At 31.5% G+C, this 22,231-nt stretch overlaps 1 protein-coding gene across 1 annotated transcript; it reads left to right on the top strand.

Annotated features, from left to right (window-relative positions):
* The first annotated feature begins 223 nt into the window (after nucleotides 1-223).
* On the top strand, nucleotides 224-20,394 carry LOC132741224 (cadherin-23-like). Its single transcript, XM_060729352.1, has 19 exons — nucleotides 224-376; nucleotides 1,895-1,972; nucleotides 4,392-4,571; nucleotides 4,742-4,817; nucleotides 6,854-7,020; nucleotides 8,499-8,669; nucleotides 11,141-11,259; nucleotides 11,978-12,143; nucleotides 12,860-13,018; nucleotides 13,489-13,617; nucleotides 14,661-14,783; nucleotides 15,493-15,669; nucleotides 15,966-16,153; nucleotides 16,862-17,105; nucleotides 17,320-17,640; nucleotides 18,607-18,787; nucleotides 19,173-19,282; nucleotides 19,508-19,540; nucleotides 19,943-20,394. Exons 1-19 carry the CDS (start codon nucleotides 322-324, stop codon nucleotides 19,972-19,974), a joined length of 2,709 nt encoding a protein of 902 aa, XP_060585335.1. The 5' UTR covers nucleotides 224-321; the 3' UTR covers nucleotides 19,975-20,394.
* Nucleotides 20,395-22,231: the final 1,837 nt, after the last annotated feature.

Genomic DNA, 22,231 nt, shown 5'->3' with positions numbered 1-22,231 from the left:
TTTTAAATATGAATACAATGATAACGTCGCACCATTGTATATCAACAATTTCACTTTAAATGAAAACATTCACATTCTCTGATTTGATAATGTCAGTTCAATTGTAAATAAGGATATCAAAGGTTTTGAGCTGTCAGTTTCAAATCACAATCAGAACTGTTTTGGAAACCGTATAAGGCACTTTAAATAAAAAAAATCAATCTTAAAAAAAAACGTTTATTTTTGACCGATTAGAAAAATACAATTTATTATAATTAAATATTTGGAAATATATACTTTGTAAAAAAGTTATTAGAGAAAACGTTTTTAATGTAAAAAAGGATGAAGGTTAAAAATGTGCTCGTTACCATTTTTGCTTTAAGTATGAAAAATGCAGGTAAGTAATTATCAAGTCACATAAGGTACTTCTATTATACAGTACTATATAAACCATCAACGATAAATCAAAACGAATTGATCAGACAATTCGAAACATTTAGAACGTATCCGTATTAGAACTGCGCATTGTTCTGTGCATATTTCTTTTTCTTTATATTTTTGTATTATTTTTTGTGTTAACAATGTGTTTTAAATCAGTCTTTGTTTGTAACCTGAATGTTTATATTTTTTATTTAAATGTTAGCACTAGGATTTGAAATACTGTTTGAAGAAAAAACTAGCTTCTTTAGCTCAGAAATTGCAGAAAAATAATTGTAGCAATTGCATTTCATTGCGATATAACAGTTTTCGTACAAATTCTTTGAAATTATAATTTTTATGTACAGTTCGGTCTGTTGTGCATTTGATTATTTTTTTTTACATTTATTCGATATAACTCAATCTCAGTACTTTATGAGTACATCATTTTTCTTTATAATATATTTAATTTTGAATACCATAAAGTCCGCAAAACAGAAAAAATAATAACAAAGAAAACAAAAAGACGAAAAAAAAAACACACATACAAAACATGCATTTGTCGAGACCTTACTTTGAGTTTAGAAACATAACTATTGCCATTAATATTAATCTATGTTGCAAGTAATTCTTTATCCTTTTTAATATCGTTCTTTTTCTTAAATAAAATTATAAATGTATTTAAAGAATTAAAAAAAACTTTTTGTTAGTGTAGCATGTTATATTACAATTAACAGGACTAAGATCTACAAAAGTCGATTTTCATTCTTAATTGTAATGGATTTTGAATAAGTATGTAACAACATGCATTTACTACACAAGCTACAGGAATCGGTGATCTTACTGTATTATACTTAAAGTACTCTAATATTATTGTTGAATTCTGCTTAAGTCGGTGCCGGGGGAGTGATGGTGCATGGCACAGAGTCTGTTACATTTTAGTCTAAACCTTGTAAAGCGAACGTAAATGATATGCTTTCACTATAATAATTCAATGAAGTAAAACCTGTAGGTCAATATATTAAAATCATAAATAGGTACATAAATAGATAAATCAGGCATATGCAATTGCATTGCCTAATGTAATTTTATTATGATAGTACTGTCTCCTTCTGTAAAAGTCTGTAGTAAATGTTCAAGTCATGTCGCGCAGTTTTGGGTATTTTGTACTAAACAAGTTGTTTCTGGTATACATGAATCATTATATTTTCATCATGTGAGCAAATGGAAATTCATTTCTTGCTTATTACGCCAAAATAAATACTGATCTTTTTTGCTCCGTCCTTTTTTGAAGAGAAAATCGCCTTATACAAATTACTTTTTTTGTTGTTGCTTTTTATATTTTTTATGAGGCTGTTCTTTTGTGTTGATGTTGTTGTTGCCATGATTTCTTTCAATTTTCTAAACAGGATAATTATAGTTTATTCTAGGTGTCATCATATTTATGATATTCAAAACAATATGAGCTTATCAACTTATTATTTATTTGTATTTGCAGATGGCGCACTTTGCGGAAATACGCATTTTGGTGAAAACGACCCAAAAGATAAAGATAATGACGTTGGCTCCAATTCAAGTAAGTTACAAACACTTATTGTACAAGAAGCACAAGATATAATAAGACGTGCTTTCTTTTTTAATATTTTTTATAAGATTAAATAATTTGTCTGATTTACATAAAACGTACAGCAAGCCACAGCCAGGGTTGCGCTTTTTGTAAATTTATTGAGCAGGCATCATTGAACTGAACAATAACACTGTATAAATTTGATAAAATCGAGAAACTATAAAGATCATGAAGTGGACACAACGTTAACGTTTCACAGTTTGAATCCAATGCTTTATTGTGATTAAGATATTATGCTGCCTTAGCCTGTGCTGGAGAGGGGGTGAAAGATGTTGCACATGGAAAGACTAAAACAAAGCGCACCTGCGTTTTCACATTATAATTTGTTTTCATAGTTCTCGATGGAGCTCACCTTTTCCGCGATTTTGAAAATGTTCGTGTATGTCACAATTAATCAGTATATGCACCTCTTTCTTACAATACTATTTGTCAAACAATATTTTGACATAAACAGTAGCCCACAATTCATATGCACAAAATATACTAACACATGGCCGCAATCTGTATTTCTAACAACAGTAAAAAATATTTTAAGAAATTTTATTTACATAGCCTGTTTCATACATAGGGTAAAAAGCGTGTACACAATTAAATCAGATGTAATATGAAGCAAATGGGTTCGTGCATTTATGTACAATTTTGATACGTATTCTATGTAAAGGGGGTTTGGAAACACGCGTTCTTTGTTGAACACCGTGAATACATCTTTTTTTAAAAATGTTTATAAAACCTATGGAACATTATTTGATTTTCACTCGAGTATTTACTGTAACATTAAGTTGCTTTTTGATCTGAATAAAAAGAATGAAAGTTGATAAATACTCCAAAGTTAAACCTTTACAAATATAATTTTGTCGTTTCTGAATTTGTATAGTAAATTTCAAGCGTAATAAGATCACTTTTTAATCACAGTAATAATTGATTTCATCTTAATAAATAAATAAAGTATGAGATGATTTTGATATTCAATATAAGCAAAAAATGAAAAATGACGCGAATATACATTTTGTCAAAATGCCAACATTTTGCAATTACAACGGGCCTCAAACATTTCACTGATTTTGCTGTCTTAATAGACCTTCAATGGTCCTGGTTTTTTAACTCATTTTCATTGGAATTACAAAAAGAGTTTTATCTCTGAAAAAATAAATACATTTTTCATAAGTTTGTTTAGGTGCTTTTCCCCTTGAAAATTACAAACTTATCCCCTTGAAATTTACAAACTTATCTAGCAGTATAAAACTTTGGGAATTTCAAAAAGAAATGTTACTTGTATTTTATAGGTATGAAAACCTTTGGTGCATATGGGAAATTAGGACATAGAAATACAATGTAGATTAATATAAAACATTTCATAAGATATATATGCTTTTATCATTCCTTTTAAATAGAGTTTTTTATTTTAATTTTTATTTTCTTTTAGTGAAACAAGGCTCTTCTGATAACTGTATGATTTTAACTGTAAAGAAAAATATTTTCATTTTGTAAGGATTTCTTGTCTTTTTGTGCTTTTGGTCACATAGCATAGGATTTGTATAGGCTAGGCAATCAACATAGTATAAACATACATGTTTGTGTTTTATGCCGAATACATGTTTGTATTTGTATTTGATTTCTTTCCACTTAATTGAATTCTTCTTTTTTTCATAATGAATCGTTTATTTGTTTGCTTGATTTTTTCGCCGATGATCTCCCCATTAATAAATCGAAGCTTTTCCTGTATACCATGTATTTCAAAAAGACGTTTTTGTTCGTCCAATTTACATAAGATAAGGTAATAGGTTTTCATTTTAATCATTTTTTGGACTTCGGGTATCGATAAGTGATACTTTGTAAATTTGTTTCCTAATAATTGTGTAACATTAATGAGTGAAATTTTTTTAAATTGCTTTCTAAACAATATGATTGCCTATTCTTTGGAAGTAGCAAAGCGTATGGGCCCGTGCCGCTAGCAAAATAAAACCATCAGTCAAATGCGGGTTGCCTTTTTTGAATAATAAATAAGACATAATGATTGTGTTAACATTTTTAATTACATTTTTAGAAACTATGGATGTGGTGTCTTTCAAATGATAATTTTTTTTTCAATATCAAATCAGGTTTTGCGTATCAAGACTAACTCACTATTTTTTTTTTATCTCGGAGATGAATAAACTGCGCTGTTTATTGTTTTAATAACTTCTATTTCTCGATATCCAAGAGTAATTCTCACTGAATGGTAACTTTATCGTTTGGTTCTAGCATTATGTAATCAGTGATTCCAATTACATTGGTATGTTTACAACACACAATATCTATCATATATTAGACTCCGGTCATATGATTCTGCCTATTTTAATTGTCAAGTCTACTCTACTTTTATTTGTAGATTTCGGATACGTGATGAGCGAGTCTAAGTACATTATTGACTGTTGTGGAATAGTGGACAAATGGGAGGCTTTTTTTGAAAGCATCTCTGGAAGTAGAACTGTTTACTTCCAGGTTTGGAGACCAGTCACTGCCGGTAGTTCCACAATGGACCTTGTTGGTCAGAACTCTTTCACCGTATGTAAGTACCTATTAATATTACTTAATTTGAACTGACAGTATAATGTGATAAAAGTACTAAAATCAATATATCTTGATAAGTCTTTTTGATATGACTTTTTAAACGTTTTCATTTTCACGAAAAAGAGGTAATTTATGACGACCTTAACCCTATTATTTTGATTCATCTAGCATCAAGAGGTGAGCAGTCAGTGAACATTGGACAGTCACAGAGAATTACTGTCAAGTCTGGTGATAAATTTGGTTGGTATGTAACTATTTTATTTGACACACGCCTGCTAAATGTATAAACACATGTTTTACATACCCCGCATATTCTTTATGTCATTCTATCAAATCCTTAATTCTTTTCAATATTTCAATAGGCTATTTGATGACTTTCAACTGTGATTCTAAACACGTACTTTGGCTGGTGATTTCTTTACAATTACACGTGGGTTTTCGATTACAGATGGACTTACATTATCATCAACAATTGTAAACAACATCTTATCATACAATGTCCGGTTGTCCTCATCATTCATATCCCCTATCGTTCTAGTAGATACTCTGGCGGTACATAATACATCACAAGATTTCTTTTTTTCTTTTCAATGTAAGAATTCTTCAAATTTCCAATCAGGTCTTCTATTAAACCTTTCATTATTTCTTTTATCAATGTTCGTTTTTTTAGTATATCGCAAAAAGGTTCAGTTTGTCATTAAACATTCCAATAAGCTGATCTTTTTTCTAAATCCCGTTTCATTCAACTGATTCGTCCATTTTCCTACTTGTAGCAAACACCACATTATTGTACTTTTGTGGAATTTAATATTCATTAATTGTCATGTTTAAACACTGGGAATGAAACCATTTATTGCATTTTTTTTATAGCAATAACACATAATAATGTCCCAATCATTAATAATTAAAAAAAAACCTTCTTGATTTCCGCCTTGATCCTGACTATCAGCGACGTTTCCTTTTACAAACGGAAAGGGATATGCTTTTATTTAAGAATAAAGGAACAGTACACCAACAACATATTATTGCACATAAAGCAATTAAGAGAACACAAATGACACTATTTTTTGTCGTTTCAACTTATTTTACAATGAAGGTAAATAATTAAAAACACGAATCGGTTGTTCTAAAAAAAAACATCTTACTCATTCAAAACCTCTCATATCACTTTACACATCTGACACCAATGGCATTTAAAGAAACACAATGATTCTTTAACTTACTTTATTAAATGTCGCACACCTTCATTGTCTTTCTGCAAAACTTGTGTAAAAGATATCTTTTCATATCTCATGCAATGACTGCAATCATGTATACATATTCAGAAGGTAGTATTACCAATATTGCAGATATTATAAGTGGTTTGATGGCTTCTGTTTATTTTGTGGGGGTGGGGTGGGGTCATGGATTTCGCAAAAACCTTAAAGATCGGTTAATGCACTACGCATATTTTTAAACAAAATAACTCATCTTGTTTATTTTGAAGGTGGTGTAACAGATCTTGCATGTTTCAAGATGGAACTTATGATCTTGTACACCTTAATGATAGAATTATTTAATATTTCTTGATGGTGTCGTAATCGAATTTGCAAATTTTTAAGGCGGGGTTATTCATCATAAAGATGGAGTAACTGATCTGGTACAAAGATATTGGAAAGTCTTTGCACATGTTGAATGGTGTATAAATAGCTCCTGTTTATTCTGAACATTGCGCTTTTAAGGGAAGATTTATAATTTCTATTTGCTGTGGAGTAATGGGGTTATTAAACTTTGAAGGTGAAGTACATGATCTTGTATATTTTGAAGATGAAGCAATAGATCATACATAAAGCGAAGTTATGCGTGTATCATTTGAAGATGAAGTACTGTGCATTGCATATTTTAAAGTTGAGTCATAGTTTGGGAACCTGTCTGTTGAAAATGTGTCAGAGTTATATCGTATACATATACATGCACAGTGCGTTTACTGGAGTGCAGGTATTAATTACCTGCACTCTAAAGCATTGATTGGTTCATTTTTGCTTGGGTTTACTTATTGCCACGGCAGAGAAAGAGAAAACGATGGAAATACCATAATCAGATGCTCGTTCAACGGTCATTTTTTGGGGTTTTCATATTGTGACAACAAGGGTACGTATTTTTATGTTTGACTATGATACAAAAGAGAAAGTACATAAAAACACTCGACAATCTGATTAATACTCGGGCGGCTTCGCCCACTCGTACAAACCAGATAGCCTTGTGTTTCGATGCTCTTTCTATTACTTATATATTTTGAAGGTGGACTAATGGAAATGATATGATATCTCATAAGAATGGAGGTGGTGAAGAAGATGATAACTGGATGATGACATTGGGCTCACTGTCAGAGGGAGCTTCTCAAGACTGGTCCGGGGCCACCGTAGTAGATGAACGATCATATGCAATTAGGATGGATGTACAAGACAGTAAGTTTACTTATGCATTATGTTGGAATGTTAGTGTACAAAACTTGCCGTGGTTAACATATCAATGTGAAGTGTCACGTTTAATCTCAAATACTCAAATAGAGAGAATTGGGATTTCAGGAAGCTTCAGGAAGCAGCTTTTGTGTTGTTGTTTTTTTTTCTGTCGGAATAGGCTGCTGATCGCTATGAGCGTTCAACATCTCATAGCTTTGCTTAAATACTGTAAAATGACCCAATAGCAAAGCACTAATATTTCGCGCTTGGGCAAAAAGCGAAATCGATTCCGTTACTTAAACAATGAGTAATATAAGGATGGATATTGTTATTGGATATATATAGTTATATTTTAGGTACTACAATTAAAAAAAAAACAATGCAAAGGTGTGAGATGAAGATTTAGTGTAGATTAAATAAATTTGAAAATGTATGTGTGCTTAATTGATACACACCACAATGGCTTAAGCATTTTCATGTAAAGTAAATGTATGAAAACTCTGAATAAAAAAATCAGTGTACGTAAGTACATAAAATGACGGAATATAACGAAATCAACGATTACCATTATTATTATTCAATAATGTGCCTCTTCAGCATAAAATTATTTTGTGATGTTCAACCTCAACTAAACTATTGAACTTTATTTTCAAAAGCTTGTCAGAAAGGGCCAAGTTGGTAAGAAAAAAGGAAAAAGTTTTGAAAATTTATTTTTAATGTGTAAAATATGAGTATACAGTTTTTTCTAATAATATAAAATATGAAACTGATTAATGAAAATAACTTATGTAATTATTTATACAAAATTACAATGATTTGCATCATATCAGCTGCCATGCTTTTTTGCCAACCATTAACAAGTTACCTGTATGTCTTATCAGCAATCTGTTACTATTAATAGATTTTATAACGATACCAAACATCATGTAGTCACATGATTCTTACAAAAGAGTTTATAATTAGATAAAATAATGTAAAATAATAGGTCTCATTAAATATAAACAACCAAATAATTTTATAAGTGTCATTTTTAATATCATTCATGATTTAGATATCGTAAAATAACAACGCTTGACACATAGAAAAAAAGTAAAAGTATTCCTAGTATTCAATGACTGATCCTTAGGGATACATTATTGATTCAGTTTATGAAAATTGTTATGTTGCTTTTTAAGATGTAATATTTGTGTATTTCATTTCATTGAGCAAAGTTATCATATGTTTTAATTTTTGAGATTACTTAAAAATAATTGTGGTCTTTAATTGTTCAATGATTGAAACGCTTTTATTTTCAGATTTTAAGGGCTTTTCCTACCATAGGTATAATATTAAACTGTTTCAAATATAGTCGCCGGTTTCTACCGGCGACTAATAAAGCAGGATGACAAGTACTTTATATGTCAACCTTATTTTATATCTGTATATCTTGCAATTGTAGCAAGGTATTTTTATTGACTTTATATGATCAGAATATTATATTGCAGATAACGACCCGTCATTCACAAATTTGCCAGATACTGTCAATGTAGCCGCAAATACTGCTTCCGGTACTTCTATTTTTGACATCAGCGTCACTGATATTGACACATACGACATCAACACCCTCAGCATTAGTATGACCGCCAATTCTGACTACAGTTTTGATGGATCCACGTGTAAGTCATACATGTATTGTTAATTTCTTATTCCCTTCTTCATTAAAAACTGAAATGTCCTACTTAGCCTTCGGAACAGTCTATTGTTTATAAAGTGGTCAACCATTAGTGAGATAGGCCTATAGTACAGAACAAGAACAGGAAGTATGAACTGCATACACGTCTGACTTCCATGCTTGTTTCATTGATTATTTTAATCATTTTACAATCAAGGCTTGAAGTCATACCTGCGTCGTATGCGTTTTTTTGTGAAACAAAAGCAACCGTCTTGGAAAGCAAAGGTCAATTGCGTCGTATCATATAACATTAATTTCAACGGCGTCGTATTACAAATATACTCTTTATTATTTCTTCTGAAAAGGAATTGCCTGCTTAAAAATGGACTGAAACACAATCACACATGCTTCCAAGTATCTAATTTTGCGCTTTAAACCGGATACTAAAGAGATACTCGGGCAAATAAATGACAAAAATGTTATTGGGTATGGAGCTTTACATGTTGAACGAAATTTAGACTCCGACAGAATCACCGAGTAGTTTTAAAACAAGGCATATGACTTGAACAAACCCCGGAAGTTACAATAACAGATACTTTGGATATTGTATGATTGAAACATGTCTAAGGCATTCATTTGATATATTCATTAACATATCCAGAGTTAACTGTGACAACTATTGTGAAATCTTAACGCTCTAACCTGACCCACGTGGATCAAGTTTGGAAACCCCAATTTTAATCTTTATAAGGACAAAACTTTTGTCCCTGTTACTGCCTAGTGTATTCATTTGAGGACATTTTCAGAATAATGAATGAAAAAATCAAATCGAAAAAATAAAAATGTTGCCTGTGTCTACCTCTAAAACAATAACTGAGTAAAAAACCGCTAAATATGTAATAATACCAACTGTATCGTATCTTTCAAACTTTCGCAAAATTTTAACAGACTAGAATTTCTTGTCTATTTTCATACCTTATCATCAAATATTTATAAATTAAAGTTAAAATAAATTGGACAGAAACATGCTTTGTTTTCTTAGATTGCGGCTTTTGATTTCAAAATGAACGGTACGAGGCAGTTTTGATTCACTCAAATATATTTTTTTCTGAGTGGAATGGTCATACGAACACCTATATTCTCTTATCAATAGACGAATAAATTCTATTTAAAATCTAAATTGAGATTATTGTATTTCGGCGATAACATAAAGGTGACATTTCTTAATACATGTATTTATCTTTTTAATACTTTGTTTCCCTATGTCAATATTTTGTTGTCCTGCTTTAACAATTTGCTATCCTTTATAAATATTATGGTACACTATGTCAATATTTTAGTACTTCCTATGAAAATATTTGATGCCTTTCCCATGACTTGACACGATCACACCATGTGTCATTTGTTTGCAGCTTACATCAAAATGTTCCTTTTTTTCTTAAATTTGCTTAGCATCCAAATTCTATTACCTTGTATCCATGTTTTTCTCTGTCAATGCTCTGCTAAACGATGTTAATATCCAACTGTCTAATGGCATTATGATATTTTTTGTCTAAGGCCTTTATTTCGTTACCGTTTGTCAATGTTTTCCTGCCTTTTGTAAATTATCTGCAGCAAAATGTCAATAATCAATTGTCTGATGACTTTTTCTTTTGTCTTAGGCCAATATTTTGCAGCGATTTTTTAATATTTTGCTTCTGTTTGTCAATTATCTGCTTATCAATATCAATTTTCTGCTGATCAATGTCAATATTTTATTGTCAAATGGCTTTTTGATGCCTCGGGTCAATTTTTGGCGGTGTATGTCAATATTTTGCTGTCTTGCGCAATATTTCTTTCATTTTTTCAGTTTAGTTTTGCCGTCTTGCAATATTTTACTCTCCATGTCAAAATTGTGCTGCCCTATATGATTTCGATTTTGCTCTACTTCGTAAATATTTTGCTTTCATAGGTTAATAATTAGTTGTCCTTGTGATATTTTGTCAATATATTGTTGTCCCTCAAATACAATTTGCCATCTTACGGCAATATCATAATGTGTGTTGTCAAAATTTTGCTGCTGTTTGTCAATATTTTGTTGACTCGTTAATATTTTGCTGTCCTATATCAGTCTACTTGAAAAAGCTACATTGAGTCTATATTTTGCTTTTCTCTATTCCTTTACCAATATTTTGCCTTTTTATGTCAGTATTAGGTCATTTTTTTGCTGCCCCTTGTCAATATTTTTTTGTCCCCCGTGTCAAAATTTGTTGCTTCGTGCCAACATTTGCTGCCCCAAGTATTATGCTCTCCTTTGTCAATAATTTACTGCCCTTTGTCATCTCAATATAAAAATGTCTTATACCAATATTTCCCCAGTCTATTTTTTACTGCCTTATGCTTTTAATTTGCTTATCTGCAGCAATAATTACCAAAATGTTTCAATACTTTGCTCTCTTATTTCTCACTTAAGTAAGTTATGCTTTTTCATTGAAGATGAAGTATCTACAGCTACCACGTTTTCCACTACAACTGTGGACAAGCTAGTATTTAAAGTAACTGACCAGTGTTCAAATACTGCAACTGCTACACTTACCGTCTCAATTACAAACCAGGTATTTAAAATAATTTACTTCCCTCAGTAAACAGATTACTTGGTAGCATACTTATATGAAAGCCAGACCTTCATATAAATATCATATTATTGTTTTGTCTAAACTTCATATTTTTATCTTTAAACTATAAATTTAAGCATTAAACTTCAGTCAACATACAAAAGCTTACATGTAAATGTGTTAAACTGCTTTAAGTCAGAAATATATTATCATATTACCGAATTTACATTTCATGTAAATAAAGGGAGATAATAGAACTTTTTTTTCGATAAAGTCTAACCCAAATTTTTCAACATAGATTTTATTGATTACTTATAATGCGTGTAAACATTGGCAGTATATATTTAACATATTCTTTGATGTTTGGAAATTGCTTTAGAAGAAGAATGATATACATGAATGAAATTTCACGTCCTCATCGACTTGCATACATATTTAGGATCATTCACTGAATTACCGAATTCAAAATTTATATGTCACCTTTTGGTTGATAATAATAATTTAGGACATGAATTGTGACATGTCTGGGGTCCGTACTTTTAGTGTCTGAAAGGGCTGATGAACCCTTATTAAGCCTAGAATACATACATACATTGTTGCATCATTAATTGCAATGTACAGGATAAAGTCTAAGGATTCATTTATATTCTGCAATTTTTATTTCTAATTCTTTAAAGGGGTACACTATTTTTTCTTAAAACCATATTTTTCATTCAAGCCCCCAACTATAACCAACCTTCCAGACTCGAACTCTATAAGCGAGGACGAAACTACCGCGACGTCTCTATTTACAGTGAGCGTAACCGATCCCGAGGGAAGCGCAACCACGTGCAGTATTGCAAGCACAACACCTGCCGGAGCACCGTTTACTATTGGACTTACGGGTATTTATTATTCGAAAGTTATTTTTTGTAAATACTTTCTGTAAATACATGTATCATTATCTAAACCATATATAACTAGATTAAGAGCCCTTGAGAAGTTCTGAAAACAATGGTACTTTAAGTATATGAATGCATCGTCAAATACCCACGACCGAACCATTAGCATTTGATTAAATGTTACTCGTGGGTATCCGACGATGACATTATGAATGATTCATTACATATATTCGAGGACATCTTAGAAAGAAAAGAACATAAGGTACCATTCTAATGCAATGATATCTGTTATCGTTACTGTCTTATTAATCACTGATTTACCCAGAACTTGCTGAGTCTGTCCTGCTAACAGTCCGATGAAAGTATGGTATTTCGGCTCTATACTGGCGGCAATGACTAGTCCGTTCCGGTTCCGGCAGGCTAAGGGTTGATCAATGCTTTGACCTTATTGCAAAAATAGAATAAGACTTATTGTAAATAGTATGCATCTTAAAGAAAATGATAATACAACTTATATTGCAAAATTTATTGGCAAATTGTTGATAGTAAATTATTATTTTTTTATTTTCTGATTCTTTACTTCTTATGTTTTTTGTCGTTACATGTGATTTCTGAAGATTATGAAAATTACAAATGTATTTTATATACTTTGAAATTCAACAAGCTGTTTTTTAAAAAGATTTTGATTTTAAATATTATGTAACTTTCTGCTTTCATAGACAAAATCATTACCAGTGATTCATCGCCAGGATTTGATTATGCTACTACAAGCTCTTACACCTTATCAATAGACTGTTCGGACGGACAATACACAGACAGTGGTACTTTCACTGTTTCGATAATCAAAAATGTGCCACCTGTCTTCCTCAACCTTCAAAGTAATATTTTTCTTGACAATTATTTTAAACAAGTAGGTCATTGCGGCCATACTACTTAGTATGTTACGTCATCAGATACGAGTATATAAACAACATCTGATGTAACGTTACATATTACATAGTATGAATCAAATTCTGGAAACAAAGTGATCCCTCGGAATGATCAAGAATGATAAAACGTCATTTCTTAAGCTTTAACAAAAAGTTTAAACAGAATTTAAACATTTATGAAATTGCTATCAAAATGTGTGAGAAGTTTATATTTTTTTCTTGAACCTTTTAAAAAACCATGTTCATTAACAATTAAAGGAGATAAATCAAAGTCACAGTGAGTAAAAGTGTATGTCATTGTATGCTATACCTGAGTGTTTTCAATAAGAACATTGTAAAATTTTAGCAATTTACTTACGAGAATAAAGAAAAAAAACACAGAGCTATGTAAAATATAGTAATGTTAATTTACTTTTCAGATTCTACGTCAATTTCAACAACAGACACAATCGGCACTAATGCATTTACGGTCCTTGTTTACGACACGGATGACGTATCGTATACAATGACATGTGTGCCTACACCTTGTCCCTTCGCAATATTTGCTTGTAAGCTATTGCATATGATTTCATTTTCAAATAATTGACATGATTAGGCATACACATCTTTAGTGATATGTAAGTCTTTAAAAGTCGAACTAAGATATTTTTGTTAGCTATATTTTAAGTGACATTTTAAATATTTCTCAAATGCTTTGACATCGAGATCTTTCTAAAGTCCATTTTAATTCATTTGCATTATGTTATTGACAAGCTCTATTGTATCACAAATTTTTGTGAAAATTTTTCAGTGTTACATTTCATGCTTTCCATGTCCAGTTTTTATGTTAATTCTAAATAAAACTTGATTTTCATTAAAACTATGTTGCATGACTCAGACCGCAATAAAATGTTTTGCATAGTTAATTCACCAAAACATGTATTATTTTCAGATTAATTATGTTAACCATACACTACTCGGTTTTTAATCATAGATTTGATATTCATCTTGAAAATATTAATTCAATATTTTCAAATAACAATAAATAGTTTGCTGAGGCTATATAAGCTGGATTTAGGAGTATCATATCAATGAATTTCACATCCCAATATGGGTTATACAACAGATTGTTCACCTGAGAAAAGCTGCCTCCGTTGACACTATCTTGTCAACTGCTAACATTTTGTTACCACCTTAATTGGGATTTGATTTTTGTATACCGAAAACATCATTAAAATTACAAACATACTCTTAGTTAGTAAACACCTAAAAGGTCTAAGGGTGGTAACCGATACGGAAAAGAAAATTAAAACCTGACATCGAGATTTCGTATGAGGGTCTTTTGATAATATCAACGGGTTGAAACTTGATGTTACCATGTACCAACCACTAGTAAGCAATGGTGTAACAATTGCTATCCCCCTGTCAGTAATCCTTATTTCTAGTCCGAAGCGTCAACCGCTCGATCTAGCCGCAACAACATTGTTCATTATAAAGGCAACGTTTCAATCTACGAAAACAACAACATTAAATATATTTCCAACTGATCTGAATAAAAGTACACATTTACATAACCTGCTGCACATTTGTTCATTTGCTCTTTTAATTTTAGCTGGACAAATACAGATAACAGAGGACCTATCAGGACATACAACTGTTGGATATGACGTGTATATAACTGTGGCTGATGCTAGGAATACTGTTGGTCCAAAAATCCTAACAATTACAGTAGCAGGTAAATCTGAACATGAATATTTTGCCAATTATCATGATTTTATGGATTTACATGTGATCTTTTGCGATGCAAAGTGCTTTCTGTCAAGTATTGTTATGTTGCTTGTAACCATAAGATTGCCGGAATAATAAGGAAACAAATTCATGTCTTTGATACTATTGGTAATATTTTCGTTGAAAAGATTTTGAAACGATATATAATGATAAGTAAATTAACCCTATCTTCGCATATCTGATATTCATCTCATTGACACATGTTGACAAAGGTTTTTTTATCAATATCAACGTTCATATCTTAAAATTTCTCAAAAACATATTGCATGAACCATTTAATTGTTTTATGTACTTGTGTAAGCTTAGGGCAGGCAGGGTTCATTCTAATTTTGATATTGGTCAGAAGAGTGGTCCTTATTGTGTCCAAATATTTCTGAAATTTGAAAGCGTTGATTTATTTATCAAAATGGTTGCTAGCTTTTCTACGAAATCAGAAGATTATAACACTTGCATAAAGTATCAAAGTGTTTTTGAATGATGTCGTCAATTCAGATCAACAAAATCCGAATGTAAAAAGTTTGCTATGTTCTTTGTGAACACACATATGGATAGAGACTATTTTGTGCTTTTGTTGTTACAACATAAGGGTATATAATTTCTAATAATAACTGCTCAACATAATTTTGATAATGAATACTTTAAATATATATATACAGATATCAACGACCCGGTAACTGTTTCCAATCTCCCCTTGACGGTAACTGTTGTGGAAAACACGGCTGTTGGAACGGTTATTTTCAACGTTTCCTACAGTGACAGTGACACCTCACAGGCTCATATATTTTCAATGGCTACATCTGGAACTGGACTGACATATTTTAGCATTTCATCTAGTGAGTAATGAATTATCAACAATGTATTTCAGATTTCACACAACAATAACACCAGTGTTTTCACAACACCTTGTGTTGCATAGAAGTGAATGAAGATTTATTTTATATTTTCATTATGTTATAAACCATAATCATTCGGTCGATATGAAACATTTTATCCGTCATGAATTACAGTATGGAGGGTTTATCACCAACATTTATGTGGTTAAAACAAAGATTAGTTTAGGTATCAAGTACATATCATTTCCTTGTTTTATGCCTTATCCAAGTGTTTTGTTTTTATGTATTTGATTTAGCTGGACAAGTGTCGATTTTAAGTGCAATTGATTACGAAACGATCGGAACAACGACATTTTCCCTTGACGTCACTGTGTCTGATCCTGTGACGTCAGACACGAAGACTCTAACAGTTGAAGTCATAAACGAAAATGAGGCACCTTCATTCAGCCAGACCAGCTATACAATCTCAACAACAGAGGGAAACGTATGTTTTCCATATTAGTATTATTCTCAAATTATGTGTTGACTATTATTTTCATTATCCAAATAATAATATTGTTAACAATAACGTTTTAGGTATTCTATTTTCTATCTAATACAATGTAAGTCAGAAGCAAATGAAAACAAATATACATCAAGATCATGAATCAATAAATCAATCAATCATAGTTATTTTATATACTTTATACAGTTATATTCTGTTGCGCTTCACAAGATCCTACAATGTCAAAGTCATTTCCACAGTTTAAAACTATATACACATTTGACGAAACTGTTTATCTATAAACTTGTTCAAAGAGGTGCGCTTTCAGTCTTTTTCTGAATGCAATTTCCGATGCAATGCACTTTAAGTCTTTTGGAAGGGCGTTCCACCATTTAGGTCCCATAACAGAAATAGATCTGTCAGCAAGTCTGGCCCTGCGTCTTGGCAAAACAAACTGTGTACAAGTGTCATCAGCAGCTCATCTTAGACTGTATTTTCTTCTAACACAATCAAACAAAGTTATGAGATACGTTGGAGCTGTTCCATGTAACAAATATTTGATAATGTATGTAACAGTTACCGTTCATCAAGTTACAATCACTGTGAGTAGATCCGTATAATAAAATGCTTTGAATAAATCAGTTGTAGCTCATTTTAGCTTCAGCTTACCTCAAATGTGTAACTTTTTATGTTCCTCTCTGTTACTAGGCAGGAACTGTGATAGGGACACCGCCCTTTGGTATAACCGATGTTGACACCGGTGATACAAAAACATTGACCAATGACTGCGGTGCTTATACCGGATATTTCCTTATGGCTTCATCCGGGCAAGTGAGCTATCAATCTGATTATGACCTTGACTCTGGATCTCTTCCGACCAGTGTCACGTGTACAGTGACGGTGACCGATAGCGGGGCCCTCACAGATACAGCCACTTTGACAATAACAATATGTACGTATTTTCTATTTCTTATCATTCTCTCTGCTGAAACAAAAAACGCTTTTCTAAGTTCCTGTTACCTGCAATGAAATGTTTTGTACACAATGCACTATAACGTTGTAGCATAATTATAAGTAAACAGAGGCGTTGTTTTCTTTCGATGTAGTTCTTGCGTTTTCAAAAAATATTGAAATACATGTAATGGCTCCTTTCTTTTACAAAAAAGCTGATGATAACGACAATTCACCAGTCTTCTCTCCTACCACGTACAGTTTCCACATCAGTTACTATGCATCCGCCGGCACATCTATCGGTACAGTCACCGCAACTGACGCCGATACCGGTGCTTATGGCGTCATAACATACACTTTGGACCAGAGTTCCTTGCCTGCAGAATATTTTGGAATTAGCACTACTGGCGAAATAACTGTGCTTTCGTCACCACAGGGCAGTGGGTTAGCATTCGGTACTTCAGTCACGGTTACAGCTACGGCTTCTGATATAGGAGCCAGGACAGATACAGCGTCTGTCGTCCTTATAATTTCCGGTAGGTTGTCGGTGCTCAGATAACTTAAGCTAAATGTTTATCACTATATTTAAATGTATTTAGAACCGGAATGTTTTTTGCTAATCAATACCCCGCTAAATACTTTAATGGACTTGTCCAATTTTTATTCTGGACAAAACCATTTCATGGAATGTTCCAAGATATTTAGTGATCGAATAGCTGTCAGTGCAGACCATACTCAGTGATCTTGGTCTGCACTGGTCACCGTCTGTTGGCTAAGGATTTCCCTAGATTACCAATTAAGACTACGTATTAGTGCAACAACTTTTGACATTATTTCAATGGAATAATTCATAATTACTTAAATTCAATTGTCTATTTCATTCAGGCGCTACAAATATTGTTTCATCATTATTATGAGCTTAAGCTATTATTTGCTATGGTTTTATATTCTATTCTTTCAACACTATTTATATTGTTTATTATGTCACCCTCCGAAGAAGGGTTAGGGACTTCAATCTTAATATGGAGATTGATCATGACCAGTAAATGAACCACTTTTTAAATCAGAACGGTTTCCGACCAAAAACTAGAAAACCTCTTCAAACTTCACAGTTGCATTGGTCTTTGCCAGTAGATAAACCCTATTGATTTTGGGGTTAAATGTTCACCATGATTCCGACCAATAACTCGGTTTCTGGCCAGTAACTCGACAACCCATTCTTTGGCCCACTTGGCCCTACATCTTCACAGGTGCATTGGTCTTGGCCAGTAGTTGACCATTGATTTTAAGAGTAGAGGGTCTAAGGTCAAGGTCACATTCACCTTGTTTTATATCATATTGCACTAGAAACGACTATGGTTATTAAAATTGTTGTAAACCTATTATTTTAAAAGATAATTATGGCGCATATGTGTCATTTTGACATTTCCTGTTTGGAATACCTGTAGTTACTATCCCACAATGCACTATGTTATTATCTCACCATGCACTATATTATTCAGATTCTACGACCACAAGTACAACGACCACCACTGATAGGTATCGTTCTTTCCTGGAAGACAATAAGAATATCGCCTGGTTGTCGGCATGCATTGTTGCCTTACTTGTCTGTCTTGGCGTTCTTGTTTACGTCATCTTCACGTGCCATGGACAAAATGGGTGTGGCCAATTTGCAAAAACTTTGTAAGTATTTAATGTCTTTTGCGAACACGTTAAAAACTTTTATGTATCTTTTAACTAGTATAACATTATATGAAATCTTTCAAGCAGTTACAATATTTTTCGGTTGTTTTTGTTTTGTTTCTGTCTTGACAGTTTTAAGGGTTTTTAACCATTTACAATACACCATTAAAGATAAACACTATATGCATGTGATAGTTATTAAAAACAAGTAAACAAGATTATAATACATATACAAACTTAATATCCAGTAGAAAATTAAGAATATTTTAATTTAATCAGGTTTGACAAAGTTCTCTATTTTGTGTCAATAATTTGGACAATAATAGATAGATGTGTTCACCTTTTTCTTTTTGTTTCATTTCAACCTATTCTTGAATTTTTCCAGTTGTAAACAAAACCCTAAGAAAAAAGGACGTTTTGGGCATAAAAGAAGGAAGTATTCATTGGATTCTGTTGCAGAGGACTCCTCTTGGAACAGAAGGAGTGGCCATGAAAGTGGGTGGAGCTTTGGTTTATACTGTACTTATTGTATAAGTTTACATTTTGTATTTGCCAAATTTCTATAATCTAATGGCATATTGGATTAAATGTATAAATAATTGCTATATATGGAAAAGATAAGTACTTGCTCATCATTATTTTAAGGATAATACTTCTTAAATGTAACTGATCTTTTAATGTCTGTATTAAAAGTAAAATACTACTTTTGTTCCCTTTCAGTAAATCCAAGGAGACCACCGCCAAATCCAATACGTAAATAAATATATTAACTTCTATACATGTTTAAACTTGTGAATATACTAGGAGGATATATTTTCGTTTGAGTGAAATATGGAATATATTTTCACGAAACATGATAAAATAACACTTATTTTCACGAAATAATTGGAAAAAAAACCTTGAAGGGTATAAAGCTCTATTTAGCTACCTGTTTACAAACACATTTCTTCTTCGACTTTAAATTATATATTTTATCAACATTAATATATTTTTTTGACTTTTTACAAAAACGTGATAACATGTATGAAATACATTTGAGTGCAATGTAGTTTAACACTAGCTTTGAAGTATTACACGATCATTCATGACGTAGTATTAGGTTCATGATGCGGGCTTTGAATACTTACTTACATTTTCCCCCATGTCTTATTTCAGGTATGCAAGCTTGGAGAAGAGACATGGTGTGAACAAACTGAGAAAAGACGAGTAAATCATATCACATCTGACGCATGTATTTTTCATACAAAGATAGTTGAACAAATGTAATGGTCAATTATAAATTGGTTAACAACTTAAAAAAACTGTCAACGAAAGACACGAAAACGATCGGAAAAATAGTGTATTACTTGAAAAATTATATCTACATTTAAAAATAATGTTATACTAGGGATACATTTCAGTCGCGGGGATTCCTTCGTGGCTGACAAATGCTCCTTGAATATTAAATTGACAATTGTCTTGTACTATAGAAAAAATAATTTGAGTGGTAGGCAAACATACCAGTGCAGTAATATTCATAACAATAAAAACTGTTTGTTTGAAAAGAAAACTCCTTCGGCGTCCACACGATATGTTTTGTGTGACTCAATGGCAGCAAAATTTTTCTTAGGACTTTTAGTATTTTCTTAGTATTTTTATGTAATTTTTTAAATAAATTATTCACATAAAAATCTAAATACATTAAACATTTCATATATGCTTTGCATTTTTTATATTTATTGTATATTTGATTCGCATGTATGTCATATTTCAAGTGAATTATATTAATTCATTATGTATGTATTGCATAAGGCACCAAAAGGCAATGGTTTGTTAAATTTGAATTTGGATTGAGTTTGATTCTTAATGATGCTCGGATAAAGTGTTTTATCTTTTATGATGAAAAAGTTAATACATTATTACAAAATACAAATGAAATGTTCCGTTTAGTCCAAAAACAATAAGCTACAAACGTGTATTCAAGAAACCAAATATTAGTGATACCACTATCTGTTTATCAACGGGTATAATTCCAGATGAAAACAAACTCCACCAAATGTATAAATACATTCAGAAACTTTAAATAGTCTATAGCTAAGTTATATATTTATCATGTTATATAGATGAAATATACCGGTAAATTAATTAAGTCCAAATAATGGTAAGTATAACTTTTGAATAAAAGAATCATTCGATAGTATACTAGGTAGGGAATTCCCTATATGTGTAAATAAGCAATGACGTAGCAAAAAGATGTGTAGTGCTAGATATAACATTGATTGGCTGTTCTGTGGAAGTGCAGTAGCGTCATAGGCCGTGAAAATACCTTGCTCGGACCAAGAAGCACAAAAGTTATACTGGTCAAAACTTGTTATTCATAACATTAAGCTAATTGTAAGTTCTCTTCTGTTATGATATACGGAGATACCAAATCTATAAAAAAAATAATACAACATCAAAGAAACAAATAATGTTTTCATTATTTTTACGAATGTATTATAATATACTGTGCTTCCCTCAAATATATAATACCAGCAAAATAATAAAATAAATGAAAATGAAATATATAAATGAACATATATCAAAACACTCATATAAATATAGATATATATAAATTACCTGTCATAATAAACATAGACAGCACACTTATAAAATTATTTAAATAAAAGACAGAAAGCATGACCCAGTCAGCTGTGCGCATGCATGGCGGTTAAATTACGAATTAAAAAAAATGAGGCCCGTCACCATAGCTTAATTTGTTAGTAAATGGTATATAAAGAATGCTTATAATGAGGTTATTGAAGTGAATATTTAACATGGAAGATCAATCGGCAAGAAAGACATCTATTTTTGGAAATGCAGTCTTTCAAATACTTTAGGATTTTTATTAATGATAAGGTAGATACATATAGAATAACAAATGACCATGTGAGACTTCATTTGCTTTAAATACGTTATTGTATTGTGTATCAGCTTGTGAAACGACTATTTACATTGTGATACATGGTCCGGTTTTTTCTTTTTAGCACATGATTTGTGAAAATTATAATTTTTATACTGTTCGCTCATTTTTCAATAAGTTAAAATGTCGTACCACTGTATATCAACTGTGTATCAACGTTCACCCATTTTACATTTTTAAAAAACGCATTCACATGCTCTGATTTGATAATATTAACTCTATTGTAAAAACGGGAATCAAAGGTTTTAAGATAACAATATCACAAGTGTTTTGTAAAACCGTATAAAACACTTTAAAAACAATTTTTAAGACGGTCATTTCTGACAGCTTATTTAGAGGGAGTATACAGTATTTTGCAATTTAGTATTTGGAAATATATTCCATATTGTTATAAGAAAAGAATAAAATTAATTTTTAAAAATTAATATACAGAAAGATGAGGATTAGAAACGTGCTCATTACCATTTTGGTACTAATTGTGAATATTTTTGGTAAGTAATTAT

This window comes from Ruditapes philippinarum, unplaced genomic scaffold (assembly GCF_026571515.1).
Source record: "Ruditapes philippinarum isolate M1 unplaced genomic scaffold, ASM2657151v2 ctg3713_1_1_1_1, whole genome shotgun sequence".
NCBI lineage: Eukaryota > Metazoa > Mollusca > Bivalvia > Venerida > Veneridae > Ruditapes > Ruditapes philippinarum.
The sequence above is the reverse complement of the archived record's forward strand: the minus strand, read 5'-3'. Positions and strand labels throughout refer to the sequence as shown.

Excerpts from the sequence above, each read along its gene's own strand:
- LOC132741224 (XM_060729352.1), top strand. The coding sequence starts at position 322 with ATGAAGGTTAAAAATGTGCTCGTTACCATTTTTGCTTTAAGTATGAAA. Across the intron at positions 17,106-17,319 it reads CACTTTGACAATAACAATAT|CTGATGATAACGACAATTCA; the intron begins GTACGTATTTTC and ends TTTACAAAAAAG. Across the intron at positions 17,641-18,606 it reads TGTCGTCCTTATAATTTCCG|ATTCTACGACCACAAGTACA; the intron begins GTAGGTTGTCGG and ends TATATTATTCAG.